Source organism: Crocodylus siamensis, chromosome 6 (assembly GCF_052110815.1).
Source record: "Crocodylus siamensis isolate JL-2025a chromosome 6, ASM5211081v1, whole genome shotgun sequence".
Classification (NCBI taxonomy): Eukaryota; Metazoa; Chordata; order Crocodylia; family Crocodylidae; genus Crocodylus; species Crocodylus siamensis.
Window position 1 is genome coordinate 4,360,015 of NC_143400.1, and position 21,991 is coordinate 4,382,005.

General features: G+C 58.4%; 2 protein-coding genes across 4 annotated transcripts; both read left to right on the forward strand.

The window, feature by feature from the left end:
- Positions 1-4,286: 4,286 nt before the first annotated feature.
- ATL3 (atlastin GTPase 3) lies at positions 4,287-16,945 on the forward strand. Of its 3 annotated transcripts, none has more exons than XM_090055062.1 (13): positions 4,287-4,409; positions 7,339-7,565; positions 8,388-8,546; positions 8,990-9,094; positions 9,539-9,589; positions 9,895-9,951; positions 10,361-10,453; positions 11,099-11,237; positions 11,973-12,100; positions 12,951-13,007; positions 13,580-13,651; positions 15,710-16,141; positions 16,388-16,945. In XM_090055062.1, the coding sequence occupies exons 2-13, from the start codon at positions 7,350-7,352 to the stop codon at positions 16,466-16,468; spliced, it is 1,590 nt and encodes a 529-aa protein (XP_089911188.1). In that variant the 5' UTR covers positions 4,287-4,409; positions 7,339-7,349; the 3' UTR covers positions 16,469-16,945. The 3 variants fall into 3 exon arrangements, with proteins under 3 accessions (XP_089911188.1, XP_089911187.1, XP_089911189.1); XM_090055061.1 differs by having other exon boundaries at positions 4,330-4,426; XM_090055063.1 differs by lacking the exon at positions 4,287-4,409 and adding an exon at positions 5,889-6,019.
- A 146-nt stretch (positions 16,946-17,091) lies between these two features.
- Positions 17,092-20,475, forward strand: LOC149860592 (phospholipase A and acyltransferase 3-like). Its single transcript, XM_090055184.1, has 4 exons — positions 17,092-18,121; positions 18,411-18,513; positions 18,732-19,000; positions 19,536-20,475. Exons 1-4 carry the CDS (start codon positions 18,065-18,067, stop codon positions 19,635-19,637), a joined length of 531 nt encoding a protein of 176 aa, XP_089911310.1. The 5' UTR covers positions 17,092-18,064; the 3' UTR covers positions 19,638-20,475.
- Positions 20,476-21,991: the final 1,516 nt, after the last annotated feature.

The following is a 21,991-nucleotide window of genomic DNA, read 5'->3' on the forward strand; positions in this document are numbered from 1 at the left end:
TCAGTTCTCAGAGGTTCTCACCCTCATTAGACTCAAGCACCCCCCTTGAGTCTAAATATACCAGGCCACAGCTTTCACTCATCTGTTTTTGTTTTTTTTTAACTATGGAAAAAAATACTAGAGAAATTCTTTTATTGCAAGGAGTTCAGAAAGACCATAACTGGGCAGGAGGGTGTGAACACTGTGGATTCCTATTTGAAATCCCTGGGTTTTATCTTGCGACTGCACAGACATACCTGATGGGGCTATTACAGCTCAGCAACCTTAAAGGGATTTCATGACACCTCAGGGCGTTACAGCAGTCCTGTTGAGAATCACTGCTCCATTTGTATGGCACCATTCCAGCATATCTACAAGTGTAGGACGCCCTAACCCTAGCTCTCACATTTGTCTCAAATCTCCCTCTCTCCTGGAGCCCAAGAAAGGATAACGCTGGCTCCCCTGGTGGGCTGGGAGCCAGCCATTTCCTTCTGATGGGCTTTTGTATTGCAGCAGCATGAAATCCCTGGCTGAGATCACAGTCCTTGTTGTGCATAGAGAGGAATACCCCTTAGCCTACAATGTGACAGCTGCAAGGGGAGGGGTGAGGGGAGATAAGGGAAGGGAACTTTGCTCAAGGGTACAGAAGGACCCAGGAGTCCTGGGGATCCAGACCAAGCCATGCTGTTCCTCTCAATTCTAGCATCCAACTATAGACAGCAGCTCTCTGATAATCTCCACCATGAGCCCCGGGGAAGAAAAATGTGTGTGTGGGGCACGGGGAAGCAATCATTTGGAGAAAGGGAAGGCTATTGCCTCTGAAATAAAGCACGCTGAGCAGACATTTCATTTCCCACTGTCACTGAAAAAGCAACGCCACAAATTTTATCTCAAATCTCAGGAGACAGCGATAAGACAAGGGCAGCAACAAGGCAGCCATTAGCTGGGCTAGATGGGGAAAGAGGGGCATTTGCAGGATTGAGACAATCCCAACAGACAGGAGACGCCAGTACCAGGGATGAAATCTGAACCGGCTCCAACTGACTGACTCAGTGGTAAGTGATTATATGATATACTTGAAGTGTCACCTCAATGGCAGGTCTCGTCTTAGAGATGCTAGGAACCAATGGGAAGCACTGGCCAGGTCTATATGGTTTTCCACCCAATCCCAGGGAGGCTGCCAATGATGGAATAAGTGACACCCACTCAGTCATGCCAGAAGTCAGTGACTCAAAATGGTCCCGAGCCCCCCTACCACTGCTGCTTCTGAACCTTTTGTGAGAAAGAAGATGAGCACGCCATGGGGTCGACACCCACAGCCACACCAAGACCCCTCCACTTTTGAGGGGGGTCTTATGTTATCAAGAAGGTGGACCACGGAGACATGGCCACAGATACCAATCAGCTGTCTAACATCCCAAATTCAGGCCTAATCACCACAAAAACATACACCTCTGACCAGGGAAGAGATGCTTTAAAATCTACAGTGGTGTCTCTGCTTCTTAATGAAGCCCAAATGACAAACTAGCCAAGACTGGAGGCAGATTTTGTCCTGGAAAGTGGGATTCTAGAGCTGCAATCAGATATACAAGCAATATTTTTTTTGTGCTTGCTGCTACAAAGATTTAACCCCCTTGTTTTCAGATAACCCTGGGGATGCAATAGCACAGAACAGATTTACCCTCTATGTCCTTCTAGATCAGTATTACAGCCTCCAACCATCGAAGAGGTGATGGCTAGCAGCAAAGATGGGGATCCTCTTTGGTGCTGCCTACTGTAGTGGGTCGGCCATCTCCAGCTGAATGCCAAGACCCTATGTATAGAAAGGACCACCCAACCCCAACAGGAATAAGGCCCAGAGACCACTTCAACGGGTCCCATGGGTGATTCGTGGTCAACCGCTGAGTTACACCCACATTTATCCCAACACAGTTTGGGCACTGAGTCAATCAGGGAGAGGTAACAAGGTACTCCAGAGTCATCCACTCCCAGTCCAACCCTGGAGATGGGCTGATTTCCACTCCCCCACTCCTGACCCTAAAGAATTCGCCCAGCTGGAAAGCAAAGCAAAAGGACAGACTCTCTGGAGTGAACAGACTCGTTGGGAATTTCAATGGGCTGTCGGCACCTCCAGCCTCCTGATTTATATGCAGTGAAGACGCACGCAGGCACATGCAAACCAGGCCAGGCTGACAGATGCCTCTGCCCAGGACAGCCTGGCTATGACAAAGCAACATCAAAGCCAGGGCTGCAGATTGAAAGGGAACCTTCGTTTCCCCTCCCGTCTGGGATGCACAAGGAAAAGGGTTTTTTTCCCCCTCTTGAAGTGGGTCGGCTCCTTTAAGAGCTGTCACCTGCTCCCCCCCCCCCATGGAGGCATCCGCACTGCAGATCTTTGCAGGAAAGGCAGCCTGGCAGAGAGACAATGGGGAGGAAAGAACAGCCCCGTTGGACAGGGAGCAAAGGAACCAGCCCCTGCTTTGTCTGATCAGCTTCCCCTCACTTCTCCTTCTCCCCCCCACACGCTCCATTTATCGAGCTGTCGCTCAACAAAAGGGAAAAGGCTGCAGCAATGGAATGGAGCCCTGCCATCCCCCTCCCCCACAGCCACCTGCCCTGGAAGACCTTCAGCCAGTGGATTATTCCCACCCCACCCCCTGCAAAGAGATAAATATATTTGCCCTCAGTGACTAGGAGGAAGGGGGAAGAGGAGGACAGTGAAGCATTCATCTCGCACCAGCTCTAGCACAGCTGTGTGGGGGTGGGTCATACCCTGATGCCTTGGGGACCAAAGGACGCCTCCCTGACTCCTCCCTTGGGCTCGGACAAGGGTACAATGATCCCCACCCTGCCATGATGCACCCCCACCCTTCCATCCACACACCCAGATCCCCGCCCCCTTGCACGGCTATCTGCCCAGCCCTGATCCAGCACCCGCCCAGCCACAGCCCCCCAGTGCATGCGGGGCACCAGTGCGCAATGCAAGCCGCCCTGGTCCTGGGCCCTGCGCTCACCCCACCCCCTTCCCTGGGTGACGCTCCCCCAGGACTGTTCCAGGACCCCGCCCCAGCTTGCTCCCCTTTCCCTGGCTCTTCCAGCACCCCTCCTCCAGCTATTCCCTCCCCTCAGGCTGTTCCAAGCCAACCCCCCAGCAAGAACTCCAGGCTGTTCCAGGACCACCTCCCCCCCCCGAGCTCCAGGCTGTTCCAAGCCCCGCCCGCCAGAGCGGCCCCCCTCACAAAGCTGTTCCAGGCCCCTCTCCCCAGAGCTCCGGGCTGTTCCAAGCCCCCTCCCCCCGGAGCCGCAACTCCCCGGGGCTGTCCCGGCCCTTACCGGCGCAGGGCGGGGAGCCGCCCCCCTTGCAGTCGCGGCCGCCCGCGGGGCTGGGGCCGCTGCCCGGCTCGGAGAGCCCCCCCCCGAGGGAGGAGGAGATGTAGGGGGACTGAGTGGTGGAGTCAGCCATGGCGGCGGCAGAAGGAGCCCGGACAAGGCGCGTCCGACCCACTCGGCGGGTAGACAGCGACTGACAAGCAGCCAGGACAGCAGCGCAGAACGCGTGCGCGACGGGGAGGGGGACAGCGGCGGCACTGCGCAAGCGTTGGCGGAGGGGCGGTGCCTCTGCGCATGCGTATCGGAAAGCGCGGCGCAGGGCCCCAACGCGCAGGCGCCAACGGCCGAGCCCGCGCCTTCGCTTAGTGTACCGACGTTTTTTCTAGGTACGCTTGCGCAGTGGAGGCGGGCGGTTTACGCATGCGCAAGATGTCTGGGAGTTGTCGCTGCGCTTACAGCAGAGGTGCATGCGCAGTGGCTTCCCGAGGGAGCGGAACGGGTGAGGGCGGGCGGATCCGCATTGATTTTATGGTTCCTGTTTAATAAAACAATAGCAGCGTGACTGGGAAGGGCAACATCTTTCTGCAGTCGCTGCCTGCTCCCAATACAACTCCTTATTGCAACTAATCCTGCTCTTCCCAGCCCGCAGCAGGCCCCTTTCTGGGGCTTTACCAAAGCTGGGGGAGGAGGGGCCCCGCACGCCTGGATCCTCTCCTGCCTTGTGGGGTGGGTCTGACGGTTTACAGGGGCTCTGGAAGCCCGCACACGGGTAATGCAACGTTGCAATGGGGTTGGGGGAGGCTAAGACCGCCCCAGCGCACTGCCCGAGGGCACCGCTCCTCTTCCCAGCACCGCGGTGCACCCCGGGAGCCCCCCCTCCCGGGGACTCCATTGCCCAGCGAGGCCTGCGTGCTGCGCGCGTCCCCCCTCGCTCTAGCTGCGCGCGGTGCACGCCGGGAGTTGTAGTCACTGGGAGGGGGACAGCCATTCCCCGGCGCGTTCCAAGCGAGAGGGTTGGGCCCGCCCCTCGCCCCGCCCACCTCAAGGAAGGCGGGGGGGGCCCTGTTGATCCGGCGTCGGCGTCGGGCTAGAAGCGGCCGGTGAGCGGGACTCCCCCGTAAGGCCCCTGTAGAGCTATAGGGCCCCAGCTCTGTTGTGGGGCGCCGGGTCCCCTATAGTGCCGGCCGGGGGGGTCCTTTATAGGGCAGGAAGTGGAGCCCCCGGCGACAGGAGCTTCCTATAGAGCCCCTATGGAACGGGAGGGGGAGCGTGGGGGTCCTCCTATAGGGCCGGTTGTGGGGGTTCAGTGGAGCAGGTGGGCAGGACTTGGTGGTTCCTTATAGAGCAGATGGGCAGGATGAGGGTTTCCCCCTATAGAGGGGGGAGTCCTACCCCCCCCGACCTGCAGGGAAGGAAGTGGCTTTATAAAATTGGGTCTGTGGTCCTATATAAATGGAGGGGCATGGGGTCCCCTCTAGAGAAACTTGCAGGGTTCTCCTATAGCAAGGAAGGGGGGACATCTGGAGCCCCCTTATAGAAGCTGGAGATGGAGTCCCCTATAGGGGTGACCTGTGGAGCAGCGTAGACACTTGTGGTGTCTCCTGTAGAAGTGGCCAAAAGATCCCCTATAGGGATTTTCCTTGTAGGAAGGGAAGGGAGGCTCAGAGTGGCCCCAGGGGGTCCCCTATAGAGAGGAAGGCAGGAGGGAGGGCTGGAGGGTGCCTAGAGGAAAAGGGACCCCTATAGCAAGAAGTTAGGCAAGGCTGTAGGGCCCTTTGCCCTTTGGGGAGGCTATGGGGTCCACCTGTGAGCCAGGAAAGGTCTCGGGATGGTCTATGGAGAAGGGTTTTCTATAGGGGACCTGAAGCGGGTGAGTCTCCTATAGAGGAATGGAGGGTGTTCCTTATTGAGCGGGGTTCCTTAGGGAAGGGAGTGGGGCCTGTATCATCCTCTATATGAAGCTCCTATATAGGATACAGGGACCATATTTGCCTAGTCCCCCGATTGTGGCAGCTATAGAAATAGGTGTCCTTAGCCCCTATAGCACATGTAGGGCAGGACTGGTCTCTATACACCCCCAGGGCCAGGGGCGGGGCAGGGCTCACACCTGGACTCCTGGGTTCTCTCTGCAGCTCAGCTTCCACCCAATGGGGGGAGGGAGGCTGTCTGCCTCTGTTTTCCCTGGAGGCCTGGGCTGGGGGGGGTGAAGGGTGTGTAGGGGCAGCCCCAGATCCCTCTTGACCACCTCCCCATGCCTCAGTTTCTCCACCTGGGTAGGGAGAACCCCATCCTACCCTGCATGAAATTGAGAGGGCCCCAGTACTCTAGTCAATAGGGGCTGTATTTCTCCTATGAAAGGGGCAGAAACATTTTTGGGGGGGACCTAAGACCCTGCCCCCAGCGTTTCTATCTTGCTCCTTATGCCCTCAAGGCTGGTGCTGCAGGCCGGGTGGGGCAGGGCAGGCTGGCATGCAGAATGTATTCTTGGTGTGTTAACAACGGAAAAAGGGCGGGCATGAGGCTCGCACGGAAGACAGGGGAGGGGGGAGAAGGGATCCATCCCATAATTCCTCTCTTAGTCATCAGTGGCTGTCGGGCGGGTTTGAGGCTGCTGGGACGCGGTTGGGAAATTGGAGCCCCCTGGCACAGCACACAGATGGGACACGTCTGTGCGTGTGGTGAAGCTGCCCACAACCCCAGCCTGGCACACGTATGTGGCATGGCATGTTGTACTAAACCCCACATATGACACTCTCCTATGTAGTGAGTTCCCCCTGCCCCCGGTACACACATGTTACACCGAGTGTCCAGGCTGTAGCGACATCCCTGTGCTGGCATGTGTGTTGTGTGGCATGTCCATGTTACAGTTGCCCTTGGGGCCCCATGCCAGCACATGTATGATGCATGGTGTGTCCATGTTGTAGTGATCCCCTGGGTCTTTCCCCCAGTGCGCACACGCTATGAACATCCGTGGGCCACTGCCGGGGGTTACTTCAACCTGTCCCATTGCTGTGAACCCCTTGTTGTGGCGCATGTGTGTTGATAGCATGGTGTCTGTACTGATGTGATCTCCCCCGCACTGGCACACACATGTTGATGGCAGGTTAGTGTAGCGATGACCCCCCTCTCATCCCCTGAGCCCAACGCATGTACGTTGCATGGCAGATCCGTGTTGTAGTGACCCTCCCACTGCAACACATGTATGTTGCTTGGCATGTCTATGCGGTAGTGACACCTCCTACACTGGCACATGTATGTTAATGGCAGGTTCATGGTGTAGTGACCCAACTACCCCCTGGGTCCCAGGTTGGCACATGTATGTTGAGCATGTGTCTGTGTTGAAATGATCCCTGTGCCCTTGCACATGCATGTTTTGATGGCACATGGGTGTAGTAATAAACCCCCACCAGGCCCCTGCAATTGTATGTTGCAGGGCGTGTCTGTCTGGTAGTGACCCCCTGCCACTAGCACATGTGTTTGTAGCATGTCCATGTTGTTGCCACCTGTCCTGGGCCCCACACTGGCACATGTATGTTGCATATGGCATGTCCCTGTTGCAGTGATCCCCCGCCCCGACCTTCAAGACCCTGTGCCAGTGGTACTAGTCAGTGCCCCAGGTGGTACTGGGGGTAGTGGGGACAGGGAAGGACTATCCCAGGTTAACTCCAGGCCTGTGTGTCCAGTGGGGGAGGGTGAAATGATGCAATGGAGCAGGACTGGGGATGGGGCTTAAGTATCCCTGGCTAACTCTTTGCGTGTCCAGTGGATGTGGGACACGATGGGGTCAGGCTGTGGGCAGGGCTTTCATATCTTGGGGTGAACCTGTGTGTGTCCAGCAGGGAGCGGGTTTGATGGGGTGGGGCTTGTATCAGGGGTAACTCATCCATGTATGTCCAGCAAGGGGCATGGGGATAGGGTGGGGCTGGGGTATCCTGGAGTAACTCGTCTGTGTTTACTGCAGGGGCGGGGCCAGGGGCGGGGCCATCCTGGGGGAACTCACCCAGGCATGTCCTTGTCTGTGCCTGGCAGGGGCGGCAGCGATGGGGCGGGGGCGGCGGGCACCCCCCGGGCCGGTGCCGGTGGTGTTGACGCACCGGGCGGCGCACGCCTTCGAGCTGGCGGAGCAGGCGCTGGCGAGCGTGCTGCTGCAGGAGCCCGTGCGCGACATGGACGCCGTTGTCGTCTCCGTGGCCGGCGCCTTCCGCAAGGGCAAGAGCTTCCTGCTCGACTTCATGCTGCGCTACATGTATGCCCAGGTAGGCCCCACCCCCTTCCCAGAACCCCTTGGGGCAGCCTGCATCCACTGTGCTGAATCCCCTGGAGCTGTGGGCCCTGGGGTAGGCCCTGCCCCCTTCCCAGAACACCCTGGGGCAGCTTGTGCCTGCTGTGCTGCATCCCCTGGGGCTGGGGGCCTTGGGGTAGGTTCTGCCCCCTTCCAAACATCCCCACCCCTTTCTAGCACTTCCTGTTGCTGGCCCTGCCCCCTTCACAGCATCCCCTGGGGTTGGCTGCCCTGGGGTAGGCTCTGCCCCCTTCCTAGCATTGCCCAAGGCTGGGTATTCTGGGTGAGACCACGCCCCTTTCCCACAGTCCCTTGCTCCTGGTTTAATAGACCTCAGGTGTGGCCTGACTCCCCTCCCATAATGCCTTGCTCCTATTTGGTCCCTTCCAGCCCCCAAGGGCCCTCCCAATCCTGTGTCCTTGTGCAGCTCATGGCTTCGTCCCTGTCCCAGCATGCCCTCAGGCTGGGTGCCCTGGGTGAGGCCCCACCCCCTTCCTGCAATCCATTTGCTACTGCTCTAACAGACCTAAGTGTTGCCGACTCCCCCTCCCATCATGCCTAACTCCTGATTGGTTCACCCATGCTGCTGAGGCCCTTCTTTTTCCTGTGGCCACGCCCTCATCCCAGCATGTCTTGCTCCTTGTTGCACCGTCCATACCCCTAAGGCCCCCCCCAAATCCCATGGGACCGCTCCCATCCATGCATGCCTTGCTCCCGGTTGGCCCATCCCTGCCCCCAATGCCCCACCTTTTCTGCGGCCCTGCCCCTGTCCCAGCATGCCATGCTGTGCCTGCAGAAGGAGGCGGGGCCAACGGAGACCCCGGGGCCGGGCTGGCTGGGGCAGGACGACGAGCCCCTGCAGGGCTTCTCATGGCGCGGCGGCTCTGAGCCCGACACCACCGGCATCCACATCTGGAGTGAGGTCTTCGTCGTCCAGAAGCCAGGGGGCAAGAAGGTGCTGGTGGCGGGACTATGGGATGGGGCGGGCTGGAGGAACGGGAGTGGGCCCAGGGAGAGGGGGTGGGGCTGGGGAAAGAGTAGGTCCATGGGATGTGGATGGGACTGAGGGAGAGGTGGTGGAGCCATGGGGTGTGGGTTGGGCCACAGGAAGGGGGTGGGACCATATGGAGAGGGGTGGAGCCATGGGATGGGGCAGGGCCCAGGGAGAGGGTGGAGCCATGGGATGGGGGTGGAGGCTGGGTGCAGGTCTGGGCATGGCAGGTGGGTGGAGCTGAGCTGAGGCTAAGGGTGAGAGAGTTGGGGTGGAACCAGGGGTGACTGGCAGATGGGATGAGCTGGGATGTGTTGGGTGGGGCCAGGGGTGCAGGTGGGGAAGCAGGGGGTGTTGCGGCGGGGCTTTTGTGGGAGCGGGGCCTGACCCCCATGCCCTGCCCCCAGGTGGCTGTGGTGCTGATGGACACGCAAGGCGCCTTTGACAGCCAATCAACCGTCAGGGACTGTGCCACCATCTTTGCGCTCAGCACCATGACCAGCTCTGTGCAGGTAAGCTTTGTGGACCCCAGGGCATTCTGGGAAGGAGGAGGGGCTTGAGATTTAAGGGGCCAGCTCACTGTTTGCCCCATGGGTTTTGACATTTAAAGGGTAGTGCGCCATTTTCTGGGATTTAAAGGGACAGGACACCTTTGCCTGCCCCTGTCCCCCCCAGCCATGCTTTCTGGGATTTAAAGGGCCAGTGCACCTTTCCCCCCTGTGCTTTCTGGAATCTAAAAGGCCGCTACCTTTTGTCTCCCTGTTTCCTGAGATTTAAAGGGCCAGTGCAGCATTTGCCCCATGGGTCCTGGCATTTTAAAGAGCCAGAGTGCCGTTTTCCATGGTGTTTCCTGAGATTTGAAAGGCCAGTACACTTTTTGCCCCCAATGCTTTCTGAGAGTTAAAGGGTTGGTGTGCCCCAGGCCAGAAGTGACAGGGGTCTCTGTTCCCTTTCAGATCTATAACCTCTCCCAGAACATCCAGGAGGATGATTTGCAACAGCTGCAGGTACAGGGGGAAGCCAAGGAAGTGGGGGGAAGATGGAGGAGGCACAAGGGGCATCTCTGGATTCTCGCAAGGGGGGAGGGGAAGGGGGCAGCATCTCAGAGCCATGGGAATTAGTAGCACAGGACCTGCCCCCTTCCCCAGGGCAGAGTGACCTGTGACTGCCTGTGCCCTCAGATCTGGGCACTAACAAGCCCGTTAGCAGAAGGCAGGACAGAGGCTGATTTACCCCAGTGGGGGTGGGTTGGGGGGCTCTATATGACTCCCTCTGCTTAATGCCCCACGGTTGTCTCTGTCCCCTCCCCCAGCTCTTCACAGAGTACGGGCGCTTGGCCATGGATGAGATCTTTCACAAGCCCTTCCAGGTACGTCCCAGCTTCCCCGCCCACCTCCCTGGCATCAGGGTGGGGGTAACTGAGGATGTGGACAGGGGTGATGGGGCAGATCTCAGGCTTGGCCATTCCAGAGATCCCTCACCTGGCTGAGAGTGGTCCTGCTATTACCCACAACTACCTGGGGCACCACCCCTGTGAATCACCCCCATGACATAAGTTTGATCAGTCTCAGCTCTGCTCCCCAGTCCCCCACCCTTAACTGGATAAGCTGCAGAGACACCCCCCCCCATAAGGCCCTCCCAGGCAAGGACATCCTGTAGGGACCCCCCATCCTGGGAGCCAACCCCCCAGGAGGGAGGGGCTGGGAAGTAGCACTCCCTTGTTGCCTCCCTGTGATATCACTTGTGACTCTCCTGCCATCTCCTCTCCCCACCTCCAGACCCTCATGTTCCTGGTCCGGGACTGGAGCTTCCCTTACGAATATATCTATGGCCTCCAGGGGGGCATGAAGTTCCTGGAGAAGCGGCTGGAGGTGAGTCTGGGGGAAGGTGGGAGGCCCTAGAGGGGATTGTGGAGTGTCATTCACCCTCCCACCCCTAGGGAGCACCAAGTGGGCGGTTACCATACAAGCCTTGTGCCTGTGTCTGTCCCCAAATATTGTCCCCCCTCCCTTGTGATCCTGAAAAGTAGTTTCTATGTCATTCTGGGCCCCCACCTCTTCAGGAATGGGGGAGGGGGGTAGAATTGTGCCCTTTGTCATAGATGCCCTTTGGGGGTCAGCCTGATGCCCCAAGAGGTGGGTGGGGGGAGGACAGGGACCCTGCTGCTATCAACAACCAGATAACAGGGTAACTAAGTCCAGTGAGCAACTGGGGGTGAGTGCTGGGTTTGGGGAGGCATGAGGGGCAAGCATGGTCAGGTTGGGTAGGGCAGAAGGGCAAGAGGGCAGATCAGGCCAGCATGGGGAGCAGGGGCTCTTAGAGGAGCCTAGAGGAGACTCGGGGGTTTCACCTTTCTGGCACCAGGGGGCATCCTGTGGGTGGTGCTAACACAGGCTCTGCCCATCGGTCCATGCCTAAATATCATCCCCCTTCCCCTTGCTAGTTAGTTCCTGCCCCATTCTGGGCCCAGCCCCCTTGCTCACAGGGGCTGATCTGGTGTCTTCCTCCCTCCACAGGTGAAAACCCAGCAGCACGAGGAGATCCAGAACGTGCGCAAGCACATCCACTCATGCTTCACCGATGTCAGCTGCTTCCTCCTGCCCCACCCTGGCCTCAAGGTGGCCACCAGCCCCAGCTTCGATGGTCGCCTCAAAGGTAACCCTGTCCCCTTCCCACAGTTCCTCTGTGCCAGCGTCCAAGGCCCTGCACCTTCCCACAATCCCCTGTCTCCGGGGGTCCATGTAACCCCCCCTTCACGCAATTGCCTGTGTCTGCTCCCCGCTTCCCACAATACTCTGTGAGTGTGACCCAACCCCCTTCTTGCTATCCCCTGTCCCATAGGGGCAAGTCACTGGGGTTAAGGCCCTGCCCCCATTTCATGCCCCCTTCCCACAATTCCCTGTCCCAGTATCTGAGGCCCTGCCCCCATCCTGCAATCTCTGGTCCTTTGGTTCTTTCTGTCTGCCTGGTCTCTTTTGAGACTCTCCTGTCTGTCTAACTAGAGATAAACCAGGATATTTTAGGTCCGATCCATCTGTGCCTGAGCTGTTCTGGGGCATCTTCTGCCTAGTTCTGCCCATGGCTGAGTTATTTTGGGGAATCTCACACCTTGTCTGTCTGCCCCTGAGCTACCCTAGGGCATCTCACCCCTGGTCTGTGTATGCCTCAGTTAACCTGGGGCATCTTGCATTCCATCTGCTCCTGGCCTGACTTATTCTGGGGTATCTCACACCCTGTCTGTTTCCCTTAAAATAAACCAGGGTATCTCTGCGCCTGGGTTATTCTCGGGTATCTCCTGCCCTGTGTGCCTGCCATCCAGAGTTACCCTGTGGCTTCCTGCCCTGCCTTCCTGTCTCTTACCCCCCATATCCCCTCTCCTGCCCCCTGCAGATGTGGCTGAGGAGTTCAAGGAGGGGCTGCAGCAGCTCATCCCCCTGGTCCTGGACCCCGCACGGCTCAGGGAGAAGGAAATCAATGGCTCCAAGGTCACCTGCCGCGGGCTGCTAGAGTACTTCAAGGTGGGTGCAGTCCTGCCTCCGGTTAGCAGGGTGCAGCAGCACTCTGCTGAACCTCCTGCCAGGGACCGGGTTTGGAGCCAGGAACTCTCTTGTCAGGGATTGGACTATACCTCCTGAGGCCCCTTCCAGCCCTCATTTTCTATAATTCTATAATACGTGAAAATTGGGACGATGCCAGGGGAAGCCTCGGACTAGACAGGTGTGTGCTGTGTTGCACCGTGCCCTCTGCGCTACGCTGTGCCCTCTGTGCTGCGCTGTGCCTGCTGCGCAGCCTCCTCAAATTTCCATGCCAAGGTGTGGCAGGCGAGACTGCTGGACTGGGGGAGGCTGGAGGGTGTAGGCACAAGTAAGCCCTGAGAGGCGGGTACTCCATAGCAGCACTTGCAAGTAGCCTATAATATCTAACGTGTGCACACATGTTGGAAGGTATATACCTGTGTAGACAACTATGAGGGTGTATTTGTGTGTATGTATACAAGTATGCATATGTAATGTGTGTATATGTACATAAGTACATATATATACGTGTGTGCATGTATACATGTACACTGTGTGTATATGTGTGAGGGGATCAGCAGGGACAGGGCGGTTAGTGTTTCATGCATCTTGCACAAGGGGGAGTGCAGGGCACTAGGGGCATAACTGGATTCCCACAGGACTGCAATGGGTTAAAGGGGGGTGGAGCCATGCCCCCACCTGTGCCTCAGTTTCCCCATTCAGCGGGGAAGTGAGTACATGAATCAGGGGCAGGTATTTGCTGGGGGGTTGAGTGCATGTGGGGGGGTCGCAGCTGGGGGAGGGGCACCCCTGCTGTCTGCCTCCCTTCATCTCTTGTCTCTCACCCACCCAGGCATACATCAAGATCTACCAAGGGGAGGACCTGCCGCATCCCAAAACCATGCTCCAGGTGAGTGCTTGCCCCAACCTGGGGCATCTAGTGTGGGCCGAGGGGTGTTGTTACCCTCCCGCCATGGGCTGGAGGGGAAGGGTTAAATCTGGAGAGAAGGGGGTGGGGCTGTAGATGAGTTGCATCCTCCCACCAGTAGCTGTGGGTGGTACTACACCCCCAGTGTCATCCCCTCATTGGCTGTGGGTGGTACTATACCCCCAGTGTCACCCTCCCATTGACTGTGGCAGTTCTGCACCCGTGGTGTCAACCCCCCGTTGGCTCTGGGTGGTACTATACCCCCATGTCACCCCCCATTGTCAACCTTCCGTTGGCTGTGGGCATTCCTACACCCCTGATGTCATCTCCCCATTGGCTGTGGGCTGTACTACACCCCCCCAGCATCACCCCCTCATTGGCTGTAGGCAGTCCTGCACCCCTGATGTCACCCCCTGTTGGCTGAGGTCAGTACTGCAGGCCCGATGCCCCCCTCCCAATGGCTGGGAGCAGTACTGGCCCCACCCCCAGAGTGAGGGGGCTAGTGCTGGGCCTTGCTGTGACGTCTTCCCTGCCCCATCTCTTCCTCTCTACAGGCAACTGCAGAAGCCAATAACTTGGCAGCTGTGGCCTCTGCCAAGGACCTGTATTACCTCAAGATGGAGCAGGTACGTAAGGCCCCTGTGGGTGAGGACTGGAGGAGGGGCTGATATGGCTCCTATGTGATGACAGGGCTCCCTTTAATTCTGCTGGAGCCCCCCATCCAGGCACCCCCTTTGAGAAACTGCCAGAGACAGAAGAGAACCCAGGCGTCCAAGCTCCTGCCCCCTGTCCTAACTGACCTGCCCACACTCCCCTCCCAGATACCCTAGGTACCCAGAACGACTCATCCAGGGTAAGTTACATCTGTCGTCAGCCTTGAATGAGCAAGGAGCATTAATTACACCAGATACTTAATCCACTAGAAATGACATCCGTCCACACCCTTGAATTGATGCGTCCTGCTGGAGTGTCCTATGGACCCCTTAGATACCGTAGAACATCTCATCCGGGATAAATTACATCTGTTCCCAACCTTGAATGAGACAATATTTTTCATTGTTTTTATTACAGTGTATGCTTAATTCAGATTAAATTACATCTGTCCACAACCTTGAATAACCTCAGTACTTTTCCAATGTTTTACTTACTCTGGATGCTTAAACCATGCTAAATTACATCTGTCCATAACCTAGAATGACCCAGTATTGAACGTTTAAACTACATTAAATTATGTCTGAATCCAGGTTGATCGTAGAACGTGAGACTTGGAAGGGACCTCAGGAGGTCACATCTAGTCCAGCCCCCTGCTCAAAGCAGGACCAGTCCCAACCAGATTATTCCAGCCAGGGCTTTGTCCAGCTGTGTCTTAAAAACCTCCACCTCTCTGGGGAGCCTGTTTCAGTGCTTCACCACCCTCCTAGTGAGAGAGTTTTTTCTAGTATCTAACCTCAGCTTCCTTTGCTACAGCTTGAGCCCATTGCTCCTTGTTCTGTCATCTGCCCCCGCTGAGAACCATCCAGTTCCAGCCTCTGTGCAGCCCCCCTGCAGGGAGTTGAAGGCTGCTATTAAATCCCCCCTCAGTCTTCTATTCTCCAAACTCAATAAGCCCAGTTCCTTCAGCCTCTCCTCACATGTGCCCCAGCCCCTGGACAATTTTTGTTGCTCTCCGCTGGACTCTCTCCAATTTGTCCACATCCTTGCTGTAGCAGGGAGGCCCAAAACTGGACACAGGACTCCAGATGTAGCCTTCCCAGTGCTGAGTGAAGGGGAAGAATCACTGCCCTTGCCCTGCTGGCAACACTCCTACCAGTGCAGCCCAGGATGCCATTAGCCTTCTTGGCAACAAGGGCTCATATTTAGCTTCTTGTCCCCTGTCATCCCCACATCTTTTTCTGCAGAGCTTCTGCCCAGCCAGTCAGCCCCCAGCCTGTCCTGGTTCAGGATATGTCTGTCTACAACCCGAGCCAGTACTTTTCTAATGTCTTAGTTGCGCTGGATGCTTCATGTGGATTTAATTACATCTGTCCACAACCTTGAATGACCCAATGCTTTTCCAGTGTATAAATTATGCCAGAAACTTTGTCCACAGTAAATTATGACTGCCTTAAATGAGCCAAGACTTTTCCAATGCATTAGTTATACCCGATGCCTACTCCATAGAATCATAGAAGTCGGGTCGGAAGGGACCATGTAGATCTTCAAGTCTGACCCCCTGCCTGGGCAGGAGAAAAATGGGCTCAAATGACTCCAGCCAGGTAGGCATCAAGCCTCTTCTTAAAGCCCCCCAGGGTAGGAGCCAGCACCACTTCCCTTGGAAGTTGGTTCCAGATCCTAGCCGCCCTGACAGTGAAGTAGTTCTTATGGATGTCTAATCTAAACCTCCTCTCCAACAACTTGTGGCCGTTATTCCTTGCTATGCCAGGGGGCGCTCGGGGAAACAAGTCTTCCCCAAACCCTTCTGGTCCCCGCTAGTGAGTTTATAGATGGTCACCAGGTCCCCCCTCAGCCTTCTCTTGTGAAGGCTGAACAGGTTCAGGTCCCGCAGTCTCTCATTGTAGGGTCTGCCCTGTTGTCCCCGGATCATGTGGGTGGCCCTCCTCTGGACCCTCTCCGTGTTGTCCACATCCAGGATAAATGATGTCTGCCCACACCCTCATCTCCCTTCTCCTCCCCCCCTCCCCCAGATGTGCGGGGGCGACAAACCGTATGTGGCTCCAGCCCAGCTGGATGAGAGGCATGAGGCAGCGCGAACTGCGGCCCTGGAGCTCTTTCGGCGGGTAAAGAAGATGGGGGGAGCAGCCTTCAGCCGGGGCTACGAGGAGCAGCTGGAGACAGAGCTGGCTGAGCTGCATACTCACTTCTCCCGGCACAATGAGGCCAAGAACCTGCTGGGGGCTCTGCGCACCCCAGCCGTGCTGGCGGGCACCATACTGGCCCTCTACCTGGGCTCAGGCCTCTCAGGCTTTGTTGGCCTGGCGGTGGTGGCCCAGCTCTGCAATGGGCTGGTGGGGCTGTTGCTGCTGGCCCTGCTGGCCTGGGGCTACGTCCGGTACTCGGGGCACTACCGGCCCCTGGGGACCGCCATTGATACCACCGCTGGCTACGTGCTTGAGCAGGTAGGTGGGAGACAGGGACAGGGTAGAGGGCCAGGGTGAGGGTGTTGGGGCAGGCAGCATGGGGTAAACATTGGAGGGGTGTGTGGGTAGGAGGCCAGGGTGAAGGGGGTGAGCATTGCGGGGGTGGGGTTTGGGCTGATGGAGGTGACTGGGGGTGGAGGCAGGGGGAGCACAGAGGTGAGGTGGCAGGGGGGCATTGCCAGGGCCCCCCTCCCTTTTTTACCCCCTTTCTTTCTGCTCCCTCAGGCCGCCTCGCTGGGCAACACCACCCGTACTGACACTGCCGGCCCCCCGCCCCGGCCCCCGCCTGACAAGAAGGGGCAGTGAGTGATGGGGCTGTACCTGGGGACCCTCCCACCTCGCTGCCTCCCCGCAGCTCCACTTTGCTCCCACCCAGCGCCAGCTCTCGCACTTTAAGACTGGACTGCAGCTTTATGGGCCCACCAGTGCCCACCAGTGCCTTCCAACTGGGGCTCGGTTCCCTTCCCCCTCTGTTGGGAGGGCACAGAGACCTGGGGGGGTCCAAGTGCCCCCCATCCCCCCTCCAGTGCCTTGAGCCCCTCCTCTACTTTATTTGGGGGGTCTTGTATTGCCCCCCCACAATGGTCAGCCATTTTGTATCAGGATCACCCCCCACCCAGTTGTCTGGGTTCTATGTTGGGGGGGCCACGTGCCCCTCCCAGGGCCTGGCAGTCCCTGGGAGCTATCGACTTGGGGTCTAAACTCTCGCTCTCCCCACATGGGCCAGATCCTGCCCCACATTCCTGCTGATGTATAAGCACAATAAATGGCATTCTGTTTCCAGCTGGTGCCTCGGGGGTTAATCAGGGGCTGTTGCCATGGAGATGGGAGGGCTGGCTTGGGGTGGTTAATGCCCCAGCTGTGGTGAAGACAGCAGGAGTAAGAGCCCTAGCTCAGTGGGGGCAGGGCCTGGGGAAGAGGTGGGGCTCTTCACTGTGTAAACTGAGGCATACTTAGCTTCCTTGGGGTTGAGCCCAAGCTCCCACCCCAATTTGGGAGCTGGGGGCGCTGATTCCCATTTCTCCCCAGTATGGACCCTGCCTCTCCCCAGAGCTCCAGTTTTAGGGACCCACTTGTCCCCCCTCCACCTGAATGGGGGCTTCAGGGCATGACCCCCACCTCTGCCCACCCCGTCAGCCCCTCTGTGCTTCACCCGTTGCCCCCCCCAGACCCAGCTGCTCCCCCGTGGCACCTTGATCTGGCTTATGGGCTCTTGCCTCACCAAGGCTGATGCCCCCGCCATGGATGCCAGCCTTGGGCCAGGTGGGGCTAGGGGGCCTGGGCAGGGCGCCAGTAGCGCCCTGATGCTGGGCTGGGCTACAAGGCTGGGTGGAAGGGGCTGTTGTTGAGGGAGGGTGCTGCTAGAGGGGCTAAGGTCTGGGGGGTGGGGGGGATGTCCTGGATGCCTGGGTCCTTGTGTGACACCAGCCCACGTGAGAGCAATGTGTGCATGACCTCCCTCCACCTCCGTGACTGGGGGGGCAGGATAGCCCCCAAGCCCACTCCTTAGGTTGGGGGGCACCTCCCAGCCACTGGGCAGGGCTTCAGCTAGGTCCCGCCCCCAGGGATAGGGGCGGGGCTTCCTGTATAGTGTAACTGAGAGCAACCCTAGGGTCCTCTATTAATTGGGGGGGAGGCAGGGGGGAGGGATTCTCTCCCCCAGATCTGCCCCTGCCCCATGGAGGCCAAATTGCAAAGGGAGCACTTAGATGGTCCCTTTGCCCCATCCCCCACTGCTCTGGGGACCCCATTGTGATGCGTTTCCTTTGCTGGGAAACAGGTCCAAGCCCCTCCTCCCCCAGGGCCCCCCAGCTGATTTCCCCTGGGGTCTCTGTCCAACCTCACCCCCCTACCCTTGACCCCCAGCTTGACCCTTGACCCCCACCCCGACCATGTGAAAAGATGCCAGAGAGCCTGGAGCTCGAAGCCGATGGGTCCCCAGAGAAGTTTCCTGCAGACGTAAGTGTGCGAGCGCTGTACAGCCCCGAGCGCAGGTGTGGGGCGCTCTGGGCCACAACGGGGCCCCAATCCCAGCCTGGGGGTCTGTACAGAGCCCAGTACCCCCCCATCTTGGCTGGTGGCTGGACTGTGACCTCATCTGAAGCAGAGAGTGCCCTTAGAGGGCACTCCGGGGATTTAAAGAGAAGTTTTAGAAGCAAGGTGCCAAGGCTGGTGGGAGGGTCTCCTTTGAGGAGGGGGAGCCGGGACAGCTGGGTTCTGGCCTGCCCCTTCCCCTCGTCCTCCGTAGGTGGAGCCAGAGCCTGGGGACCTGATTGAGATCTTCCGCGTTGGGTACCAGCACTGGGCCGTGTATGTGGGCCAGGGCTTTGTCATCCACCTGGCCCCGTCCTGTGAGTGCTCTCGGGCACCTGGGTTCTCCCCGCTCGGGGGCTGAGGAGCGGGGTCGGGCCTGGAGCAGGGGCAGCCGGGAGCCCGGGCACCTGGGGTTCTCCTTACTCCGGGAGGGCTGCGGCATCTCGGTTCCCAGACACGTGGGGTCTCCCCAGCTCTGGGCAGACCGTGGGCCTGGGTCCCTGCACCCCCTGCTGACCCCAGCCCATGCCCCCAGGTGAGCTGCCCAACACGGGCCTGGACAGCCTGGCGTCGGTGCTGAGCTGCACGGCGCAGGTGCGGCGGGAGCGGCTGGGGGCCGTGGCCGGGGGGCACCGCTACCGTGTCAACAACAAGCACGACGGGAGCCTGCAGCCCCGGCCCAGCCCGGCTGTGGTGGGCAGCGCCGAGGGCCTGGTGGGCTGCGAGCTGGCCTACCGCCTGGGCAGCTGCAACTGCGAGCACTTCGTCACCCAGCTGCGCTATGGCGTCGCCCGCAGCGACCAGGTGCGCCCGGGCATCGGGGTCCCCCACCACCCTCCCTCCCTTCCCACCAGATGCTGGGGAGCCACCCCTTCTTCTGCCCCTTGTGGAGGTTGTGGGTCCATCTCCCCCTTCCCTGTGGACCCCTGGATTCATGCCCCCGGATGCCCAGGTTCCCTCTCTGCCCCCGCCTCAGATGCCTGGGTCCTACATCCCCCTCTTTCCCCCAAATCACAAATGCCTGGGGTGAATCCCCCAGGGACACCTGGGTTCAGTGTCCCTGGGACTCATGCTGTCCCCCACTCCCCTTGCACTCCCCTTGCCTGGGTTCCTTCCCCACTCGGGGAGGACAGTGGCAGCTGCGGGGCTGGGGGCAGCCCGGACGCCTGGGATCTATCCCCATTCTGGACGGATGGGTTTGAGTAGGGGGTCAGGAGCCCAGACACCTGGGTTCTCTGGAGGGGAGTGACGTCTGGGGGTGCAAATCCCCTCCCCCTGCCCTTGCACACACCGCTTTTTATTCGTATGCAGATGTATGCAAATCTACCTTCACTCCTAGGTCCAGGACATCGTGGTGGGCGTGGGCGCAGCTGGCCTCAGCCTGGCAGCACTGGGTCTGCTGAGAGCCGTGGTGAAGAAGAGACACCGGCAGAACCAGTGATGCACTGGGACACAACTGGGACTGGGGGTTTTGGGGGGGCGCGTTCTAAGATTTCCAGGGGGGAAGGGCATGTTTCAGCCTGTGCCTGTGTTTGGGGAGGGCCTTAGGGACCCCCCGGTCCCCCCATTTGATTGACAGAAGAGTAAAGGCCAGAGATTGGTACAAAGCCTCTGTGCATGGTGCTGTATATATGGGGGGAATCAGGGTCCAAGTTTAACCCTCCAGATACTGGAGTGGTGTTTCAGCCTCTCTCATGCTCCATCCCAGACCCCATCTACCCCCTGCCCCCATGCACAGTAAAAGGGGGGGGGCGTGAAAAAATGACCTGTATGGGGGTAACTGTAGCCCCCCTCTCAAGCATGGGGGGTGTGTCTGGACTCAGCTAGATGGTGACCAGGTCCTTCAGTGCCCCCCATCCAATCCAGTGCAGCTGGGAGGGGACACAGGGGGCCCCTCCTGCTCCTAATAAGCAGACACCTGCCCCTTAATGAGAGCTGTGCCCTGCCAGTGAGGCCAAAACCTGGCCCTCAGGGTGCCCGCTTCTCCCCTCCTGCTCCATTTCCATGCTGACAAGGCCAGTTAACGAGCTCAGCTAATGCCACTTAACAAGGCTAATTGGTCTCCCCTTAGCCATTTTCTTGGCCCCTCATAGAGCTTCATTATATCCCACAGGCCCCTTCTGCCCCCTTCAGCTAATGAGGAAGCCTGGCCTAACGAAGCCTGCAGTGGCCTAGTGATGGGGCCTCTAATTGTCCCGCAGGGCCTATTGTACTGCCTTGGGGGCTCCTTTTATGCTGAGGGGGCAGGAGGGGAAGCTGAGGCTGCAGGGAGGAGTCAGGCGGCATGGGGGGCATCAGTGGGGCTAGGGGGTGCAGGGGGTGTGGAGGCGGTTGGAGAGGGGCCAGGGACTAGATTGGAATAGGATGGGAGGGTTGAGGGGGCACCATGGGGGGAGATGATGGGGCCAGAGGATGGTTGTGGGGGCAGAGTGGGGCAGGGATCCAGGATGGGTTGGGAGCTGAGGGGCAGCAAGGGGTATAGTGGGTGGGGGCAGAGAGGGGCTGGGGGAGCAACCCCAGTGCCAGGTGTCCACAGGGCAGTGAAAGGGCTGCGGCATGAGGCAGGACCCCCTGAGTGCCCCTGACTCGGTGTCCCTAGATTTGCGCCCCCATGAAGGGCGCTGAGTGCCGTGGGGGGTGGTGGGGGTGCAGCTCCATGGGGCAGAGCTGTGCTCTACTCAGTGTGGGCACAGATGGCAGAAAGTGGAGCGACCTTCAGGGAAGTTTCCCTGTGAGATAAGCAGGGGGAGCTCAGGTGCCTAAGCAGTTACAGACCAAGCAGCAGCACCCTGGGGATGTGGTGGGGACAGCAGAGAGCATTGTCCCTCCTGAAAAGCCACATATGTCCCTTGACAGTGCTGTGACGTGGTGGGTGCTTGTACACGTGACGATTTGACCATGTACACGTGATGCATAGTGATGAAAAATTGCCATTTCTCTAGCATACTGGCATCACCCCATATACGTGCACAATGTTTTTTCATTTCAAACTTCCTTGAGCGTGGCGACTTAGACCACCTCCGATGTATTTTAATTTTATCGGGGCGAATTGTCGCTTTGTCGACAAAATAATCTGACACATCTCTGACATATAGATGTCCAGTCACCAGCGTACGTGTTCTGATGCTCCGTGGCCCCCAGGTGGCGCTTCAGTGCCCGGGTTGTGTCACGTCCTTGCAGGTAGCTGGCGGTGTCTTGTGTAATGAATGCTTTATCACAGCAGGTGTCGCAGAGCCCCACATGGATCAATCCTTGTACCTTAATAGACTCATAGATTCATAGACACTAGGGCTGGAAGGGACCCCGGAGGATCATCGATCCAGCCCCCCACCCAAAGGGCAGGAAGTCAGCTGGGGTCACAGGATCCCAGCAAGATAACCATCCAATTTGCTTGAAGGTGTTCAATGTAGGTGCTTGAACCACCTCCGCTGGCAGACTGCTCCAGACCTTGGGGGCTCAGACAGTAAAGAAATTCTTCCTTATGTCCAGCCTGAAACGGTCTTGCAGGAGTTTGTGACCGTTCGACCTCGTCATCCCTTGGGGCGTTCTGGTGAACAATCGTTCCCCCAGGTACTGGTGAGCACCCCTGATAAACTTATAGGTGGCCATCAGGTCACCCCTGAGCCTGCGCTTTTCCAGGCTACAGAGCCTCATGGCTCTCAGCCTGTCGTTGTAAGGTCTGTTTTCCTGACCTCTGATCATGCGCGTGGCTCTCCTCTGGACTCTCTCAAGCTTCTCCACATCCTTTTTGAATTGTGGAGCCCAAAACTGGGCGCAGTACTCCAGCTGCAGCCT

Bases quoted from the DNA above. Each gene is read 5' to 3' on its own strand.
- ATL3 (XM_090055062.1), top strand. From the start codon at position 7,350: ATGGGGCGGGGGCGGCGGGCACCCCCCGGGCCGGTGCCGGTGGTGTTG. The intron at 12,101-12,950 runs GTGGGTGCAGTC...TCACCCACCCAG, and splicing joins GGCTGCTAGAGTACTTCAAG to GCATACATCAAGATCTACCA. The intron at 13,008-13,579 runs GTGAGTGCTTGC...TCCTCTCTACAG, and splicing joins ATCCCAAAACCATGCTCCAG to GCAACTGCAGAAGCCAATAA.
- LOC149860592 (XM_090055184.1), top strand. From the start codon at position 18,065: ATGCCAGAGAGCCTGGAGCTCGAAGCCGATGGGTCCCCAGAGAAGTTT. The intron at 18,122-18,410 runs GTAAGTGTGCGA...CGTCCTCCGTAG, and splicing joins CAGAGAAGTTTCCTGCAGAC to GTGGAGCCAGAGCCTGGGGA. The intron at 19,001-19,535 runs GTGCGCCCGGGC...CTTCACTCCTAG, and splicing joins GCGTCGCCCGCAGCGACCAG to GTCCAGGACATCGTGGTGGG.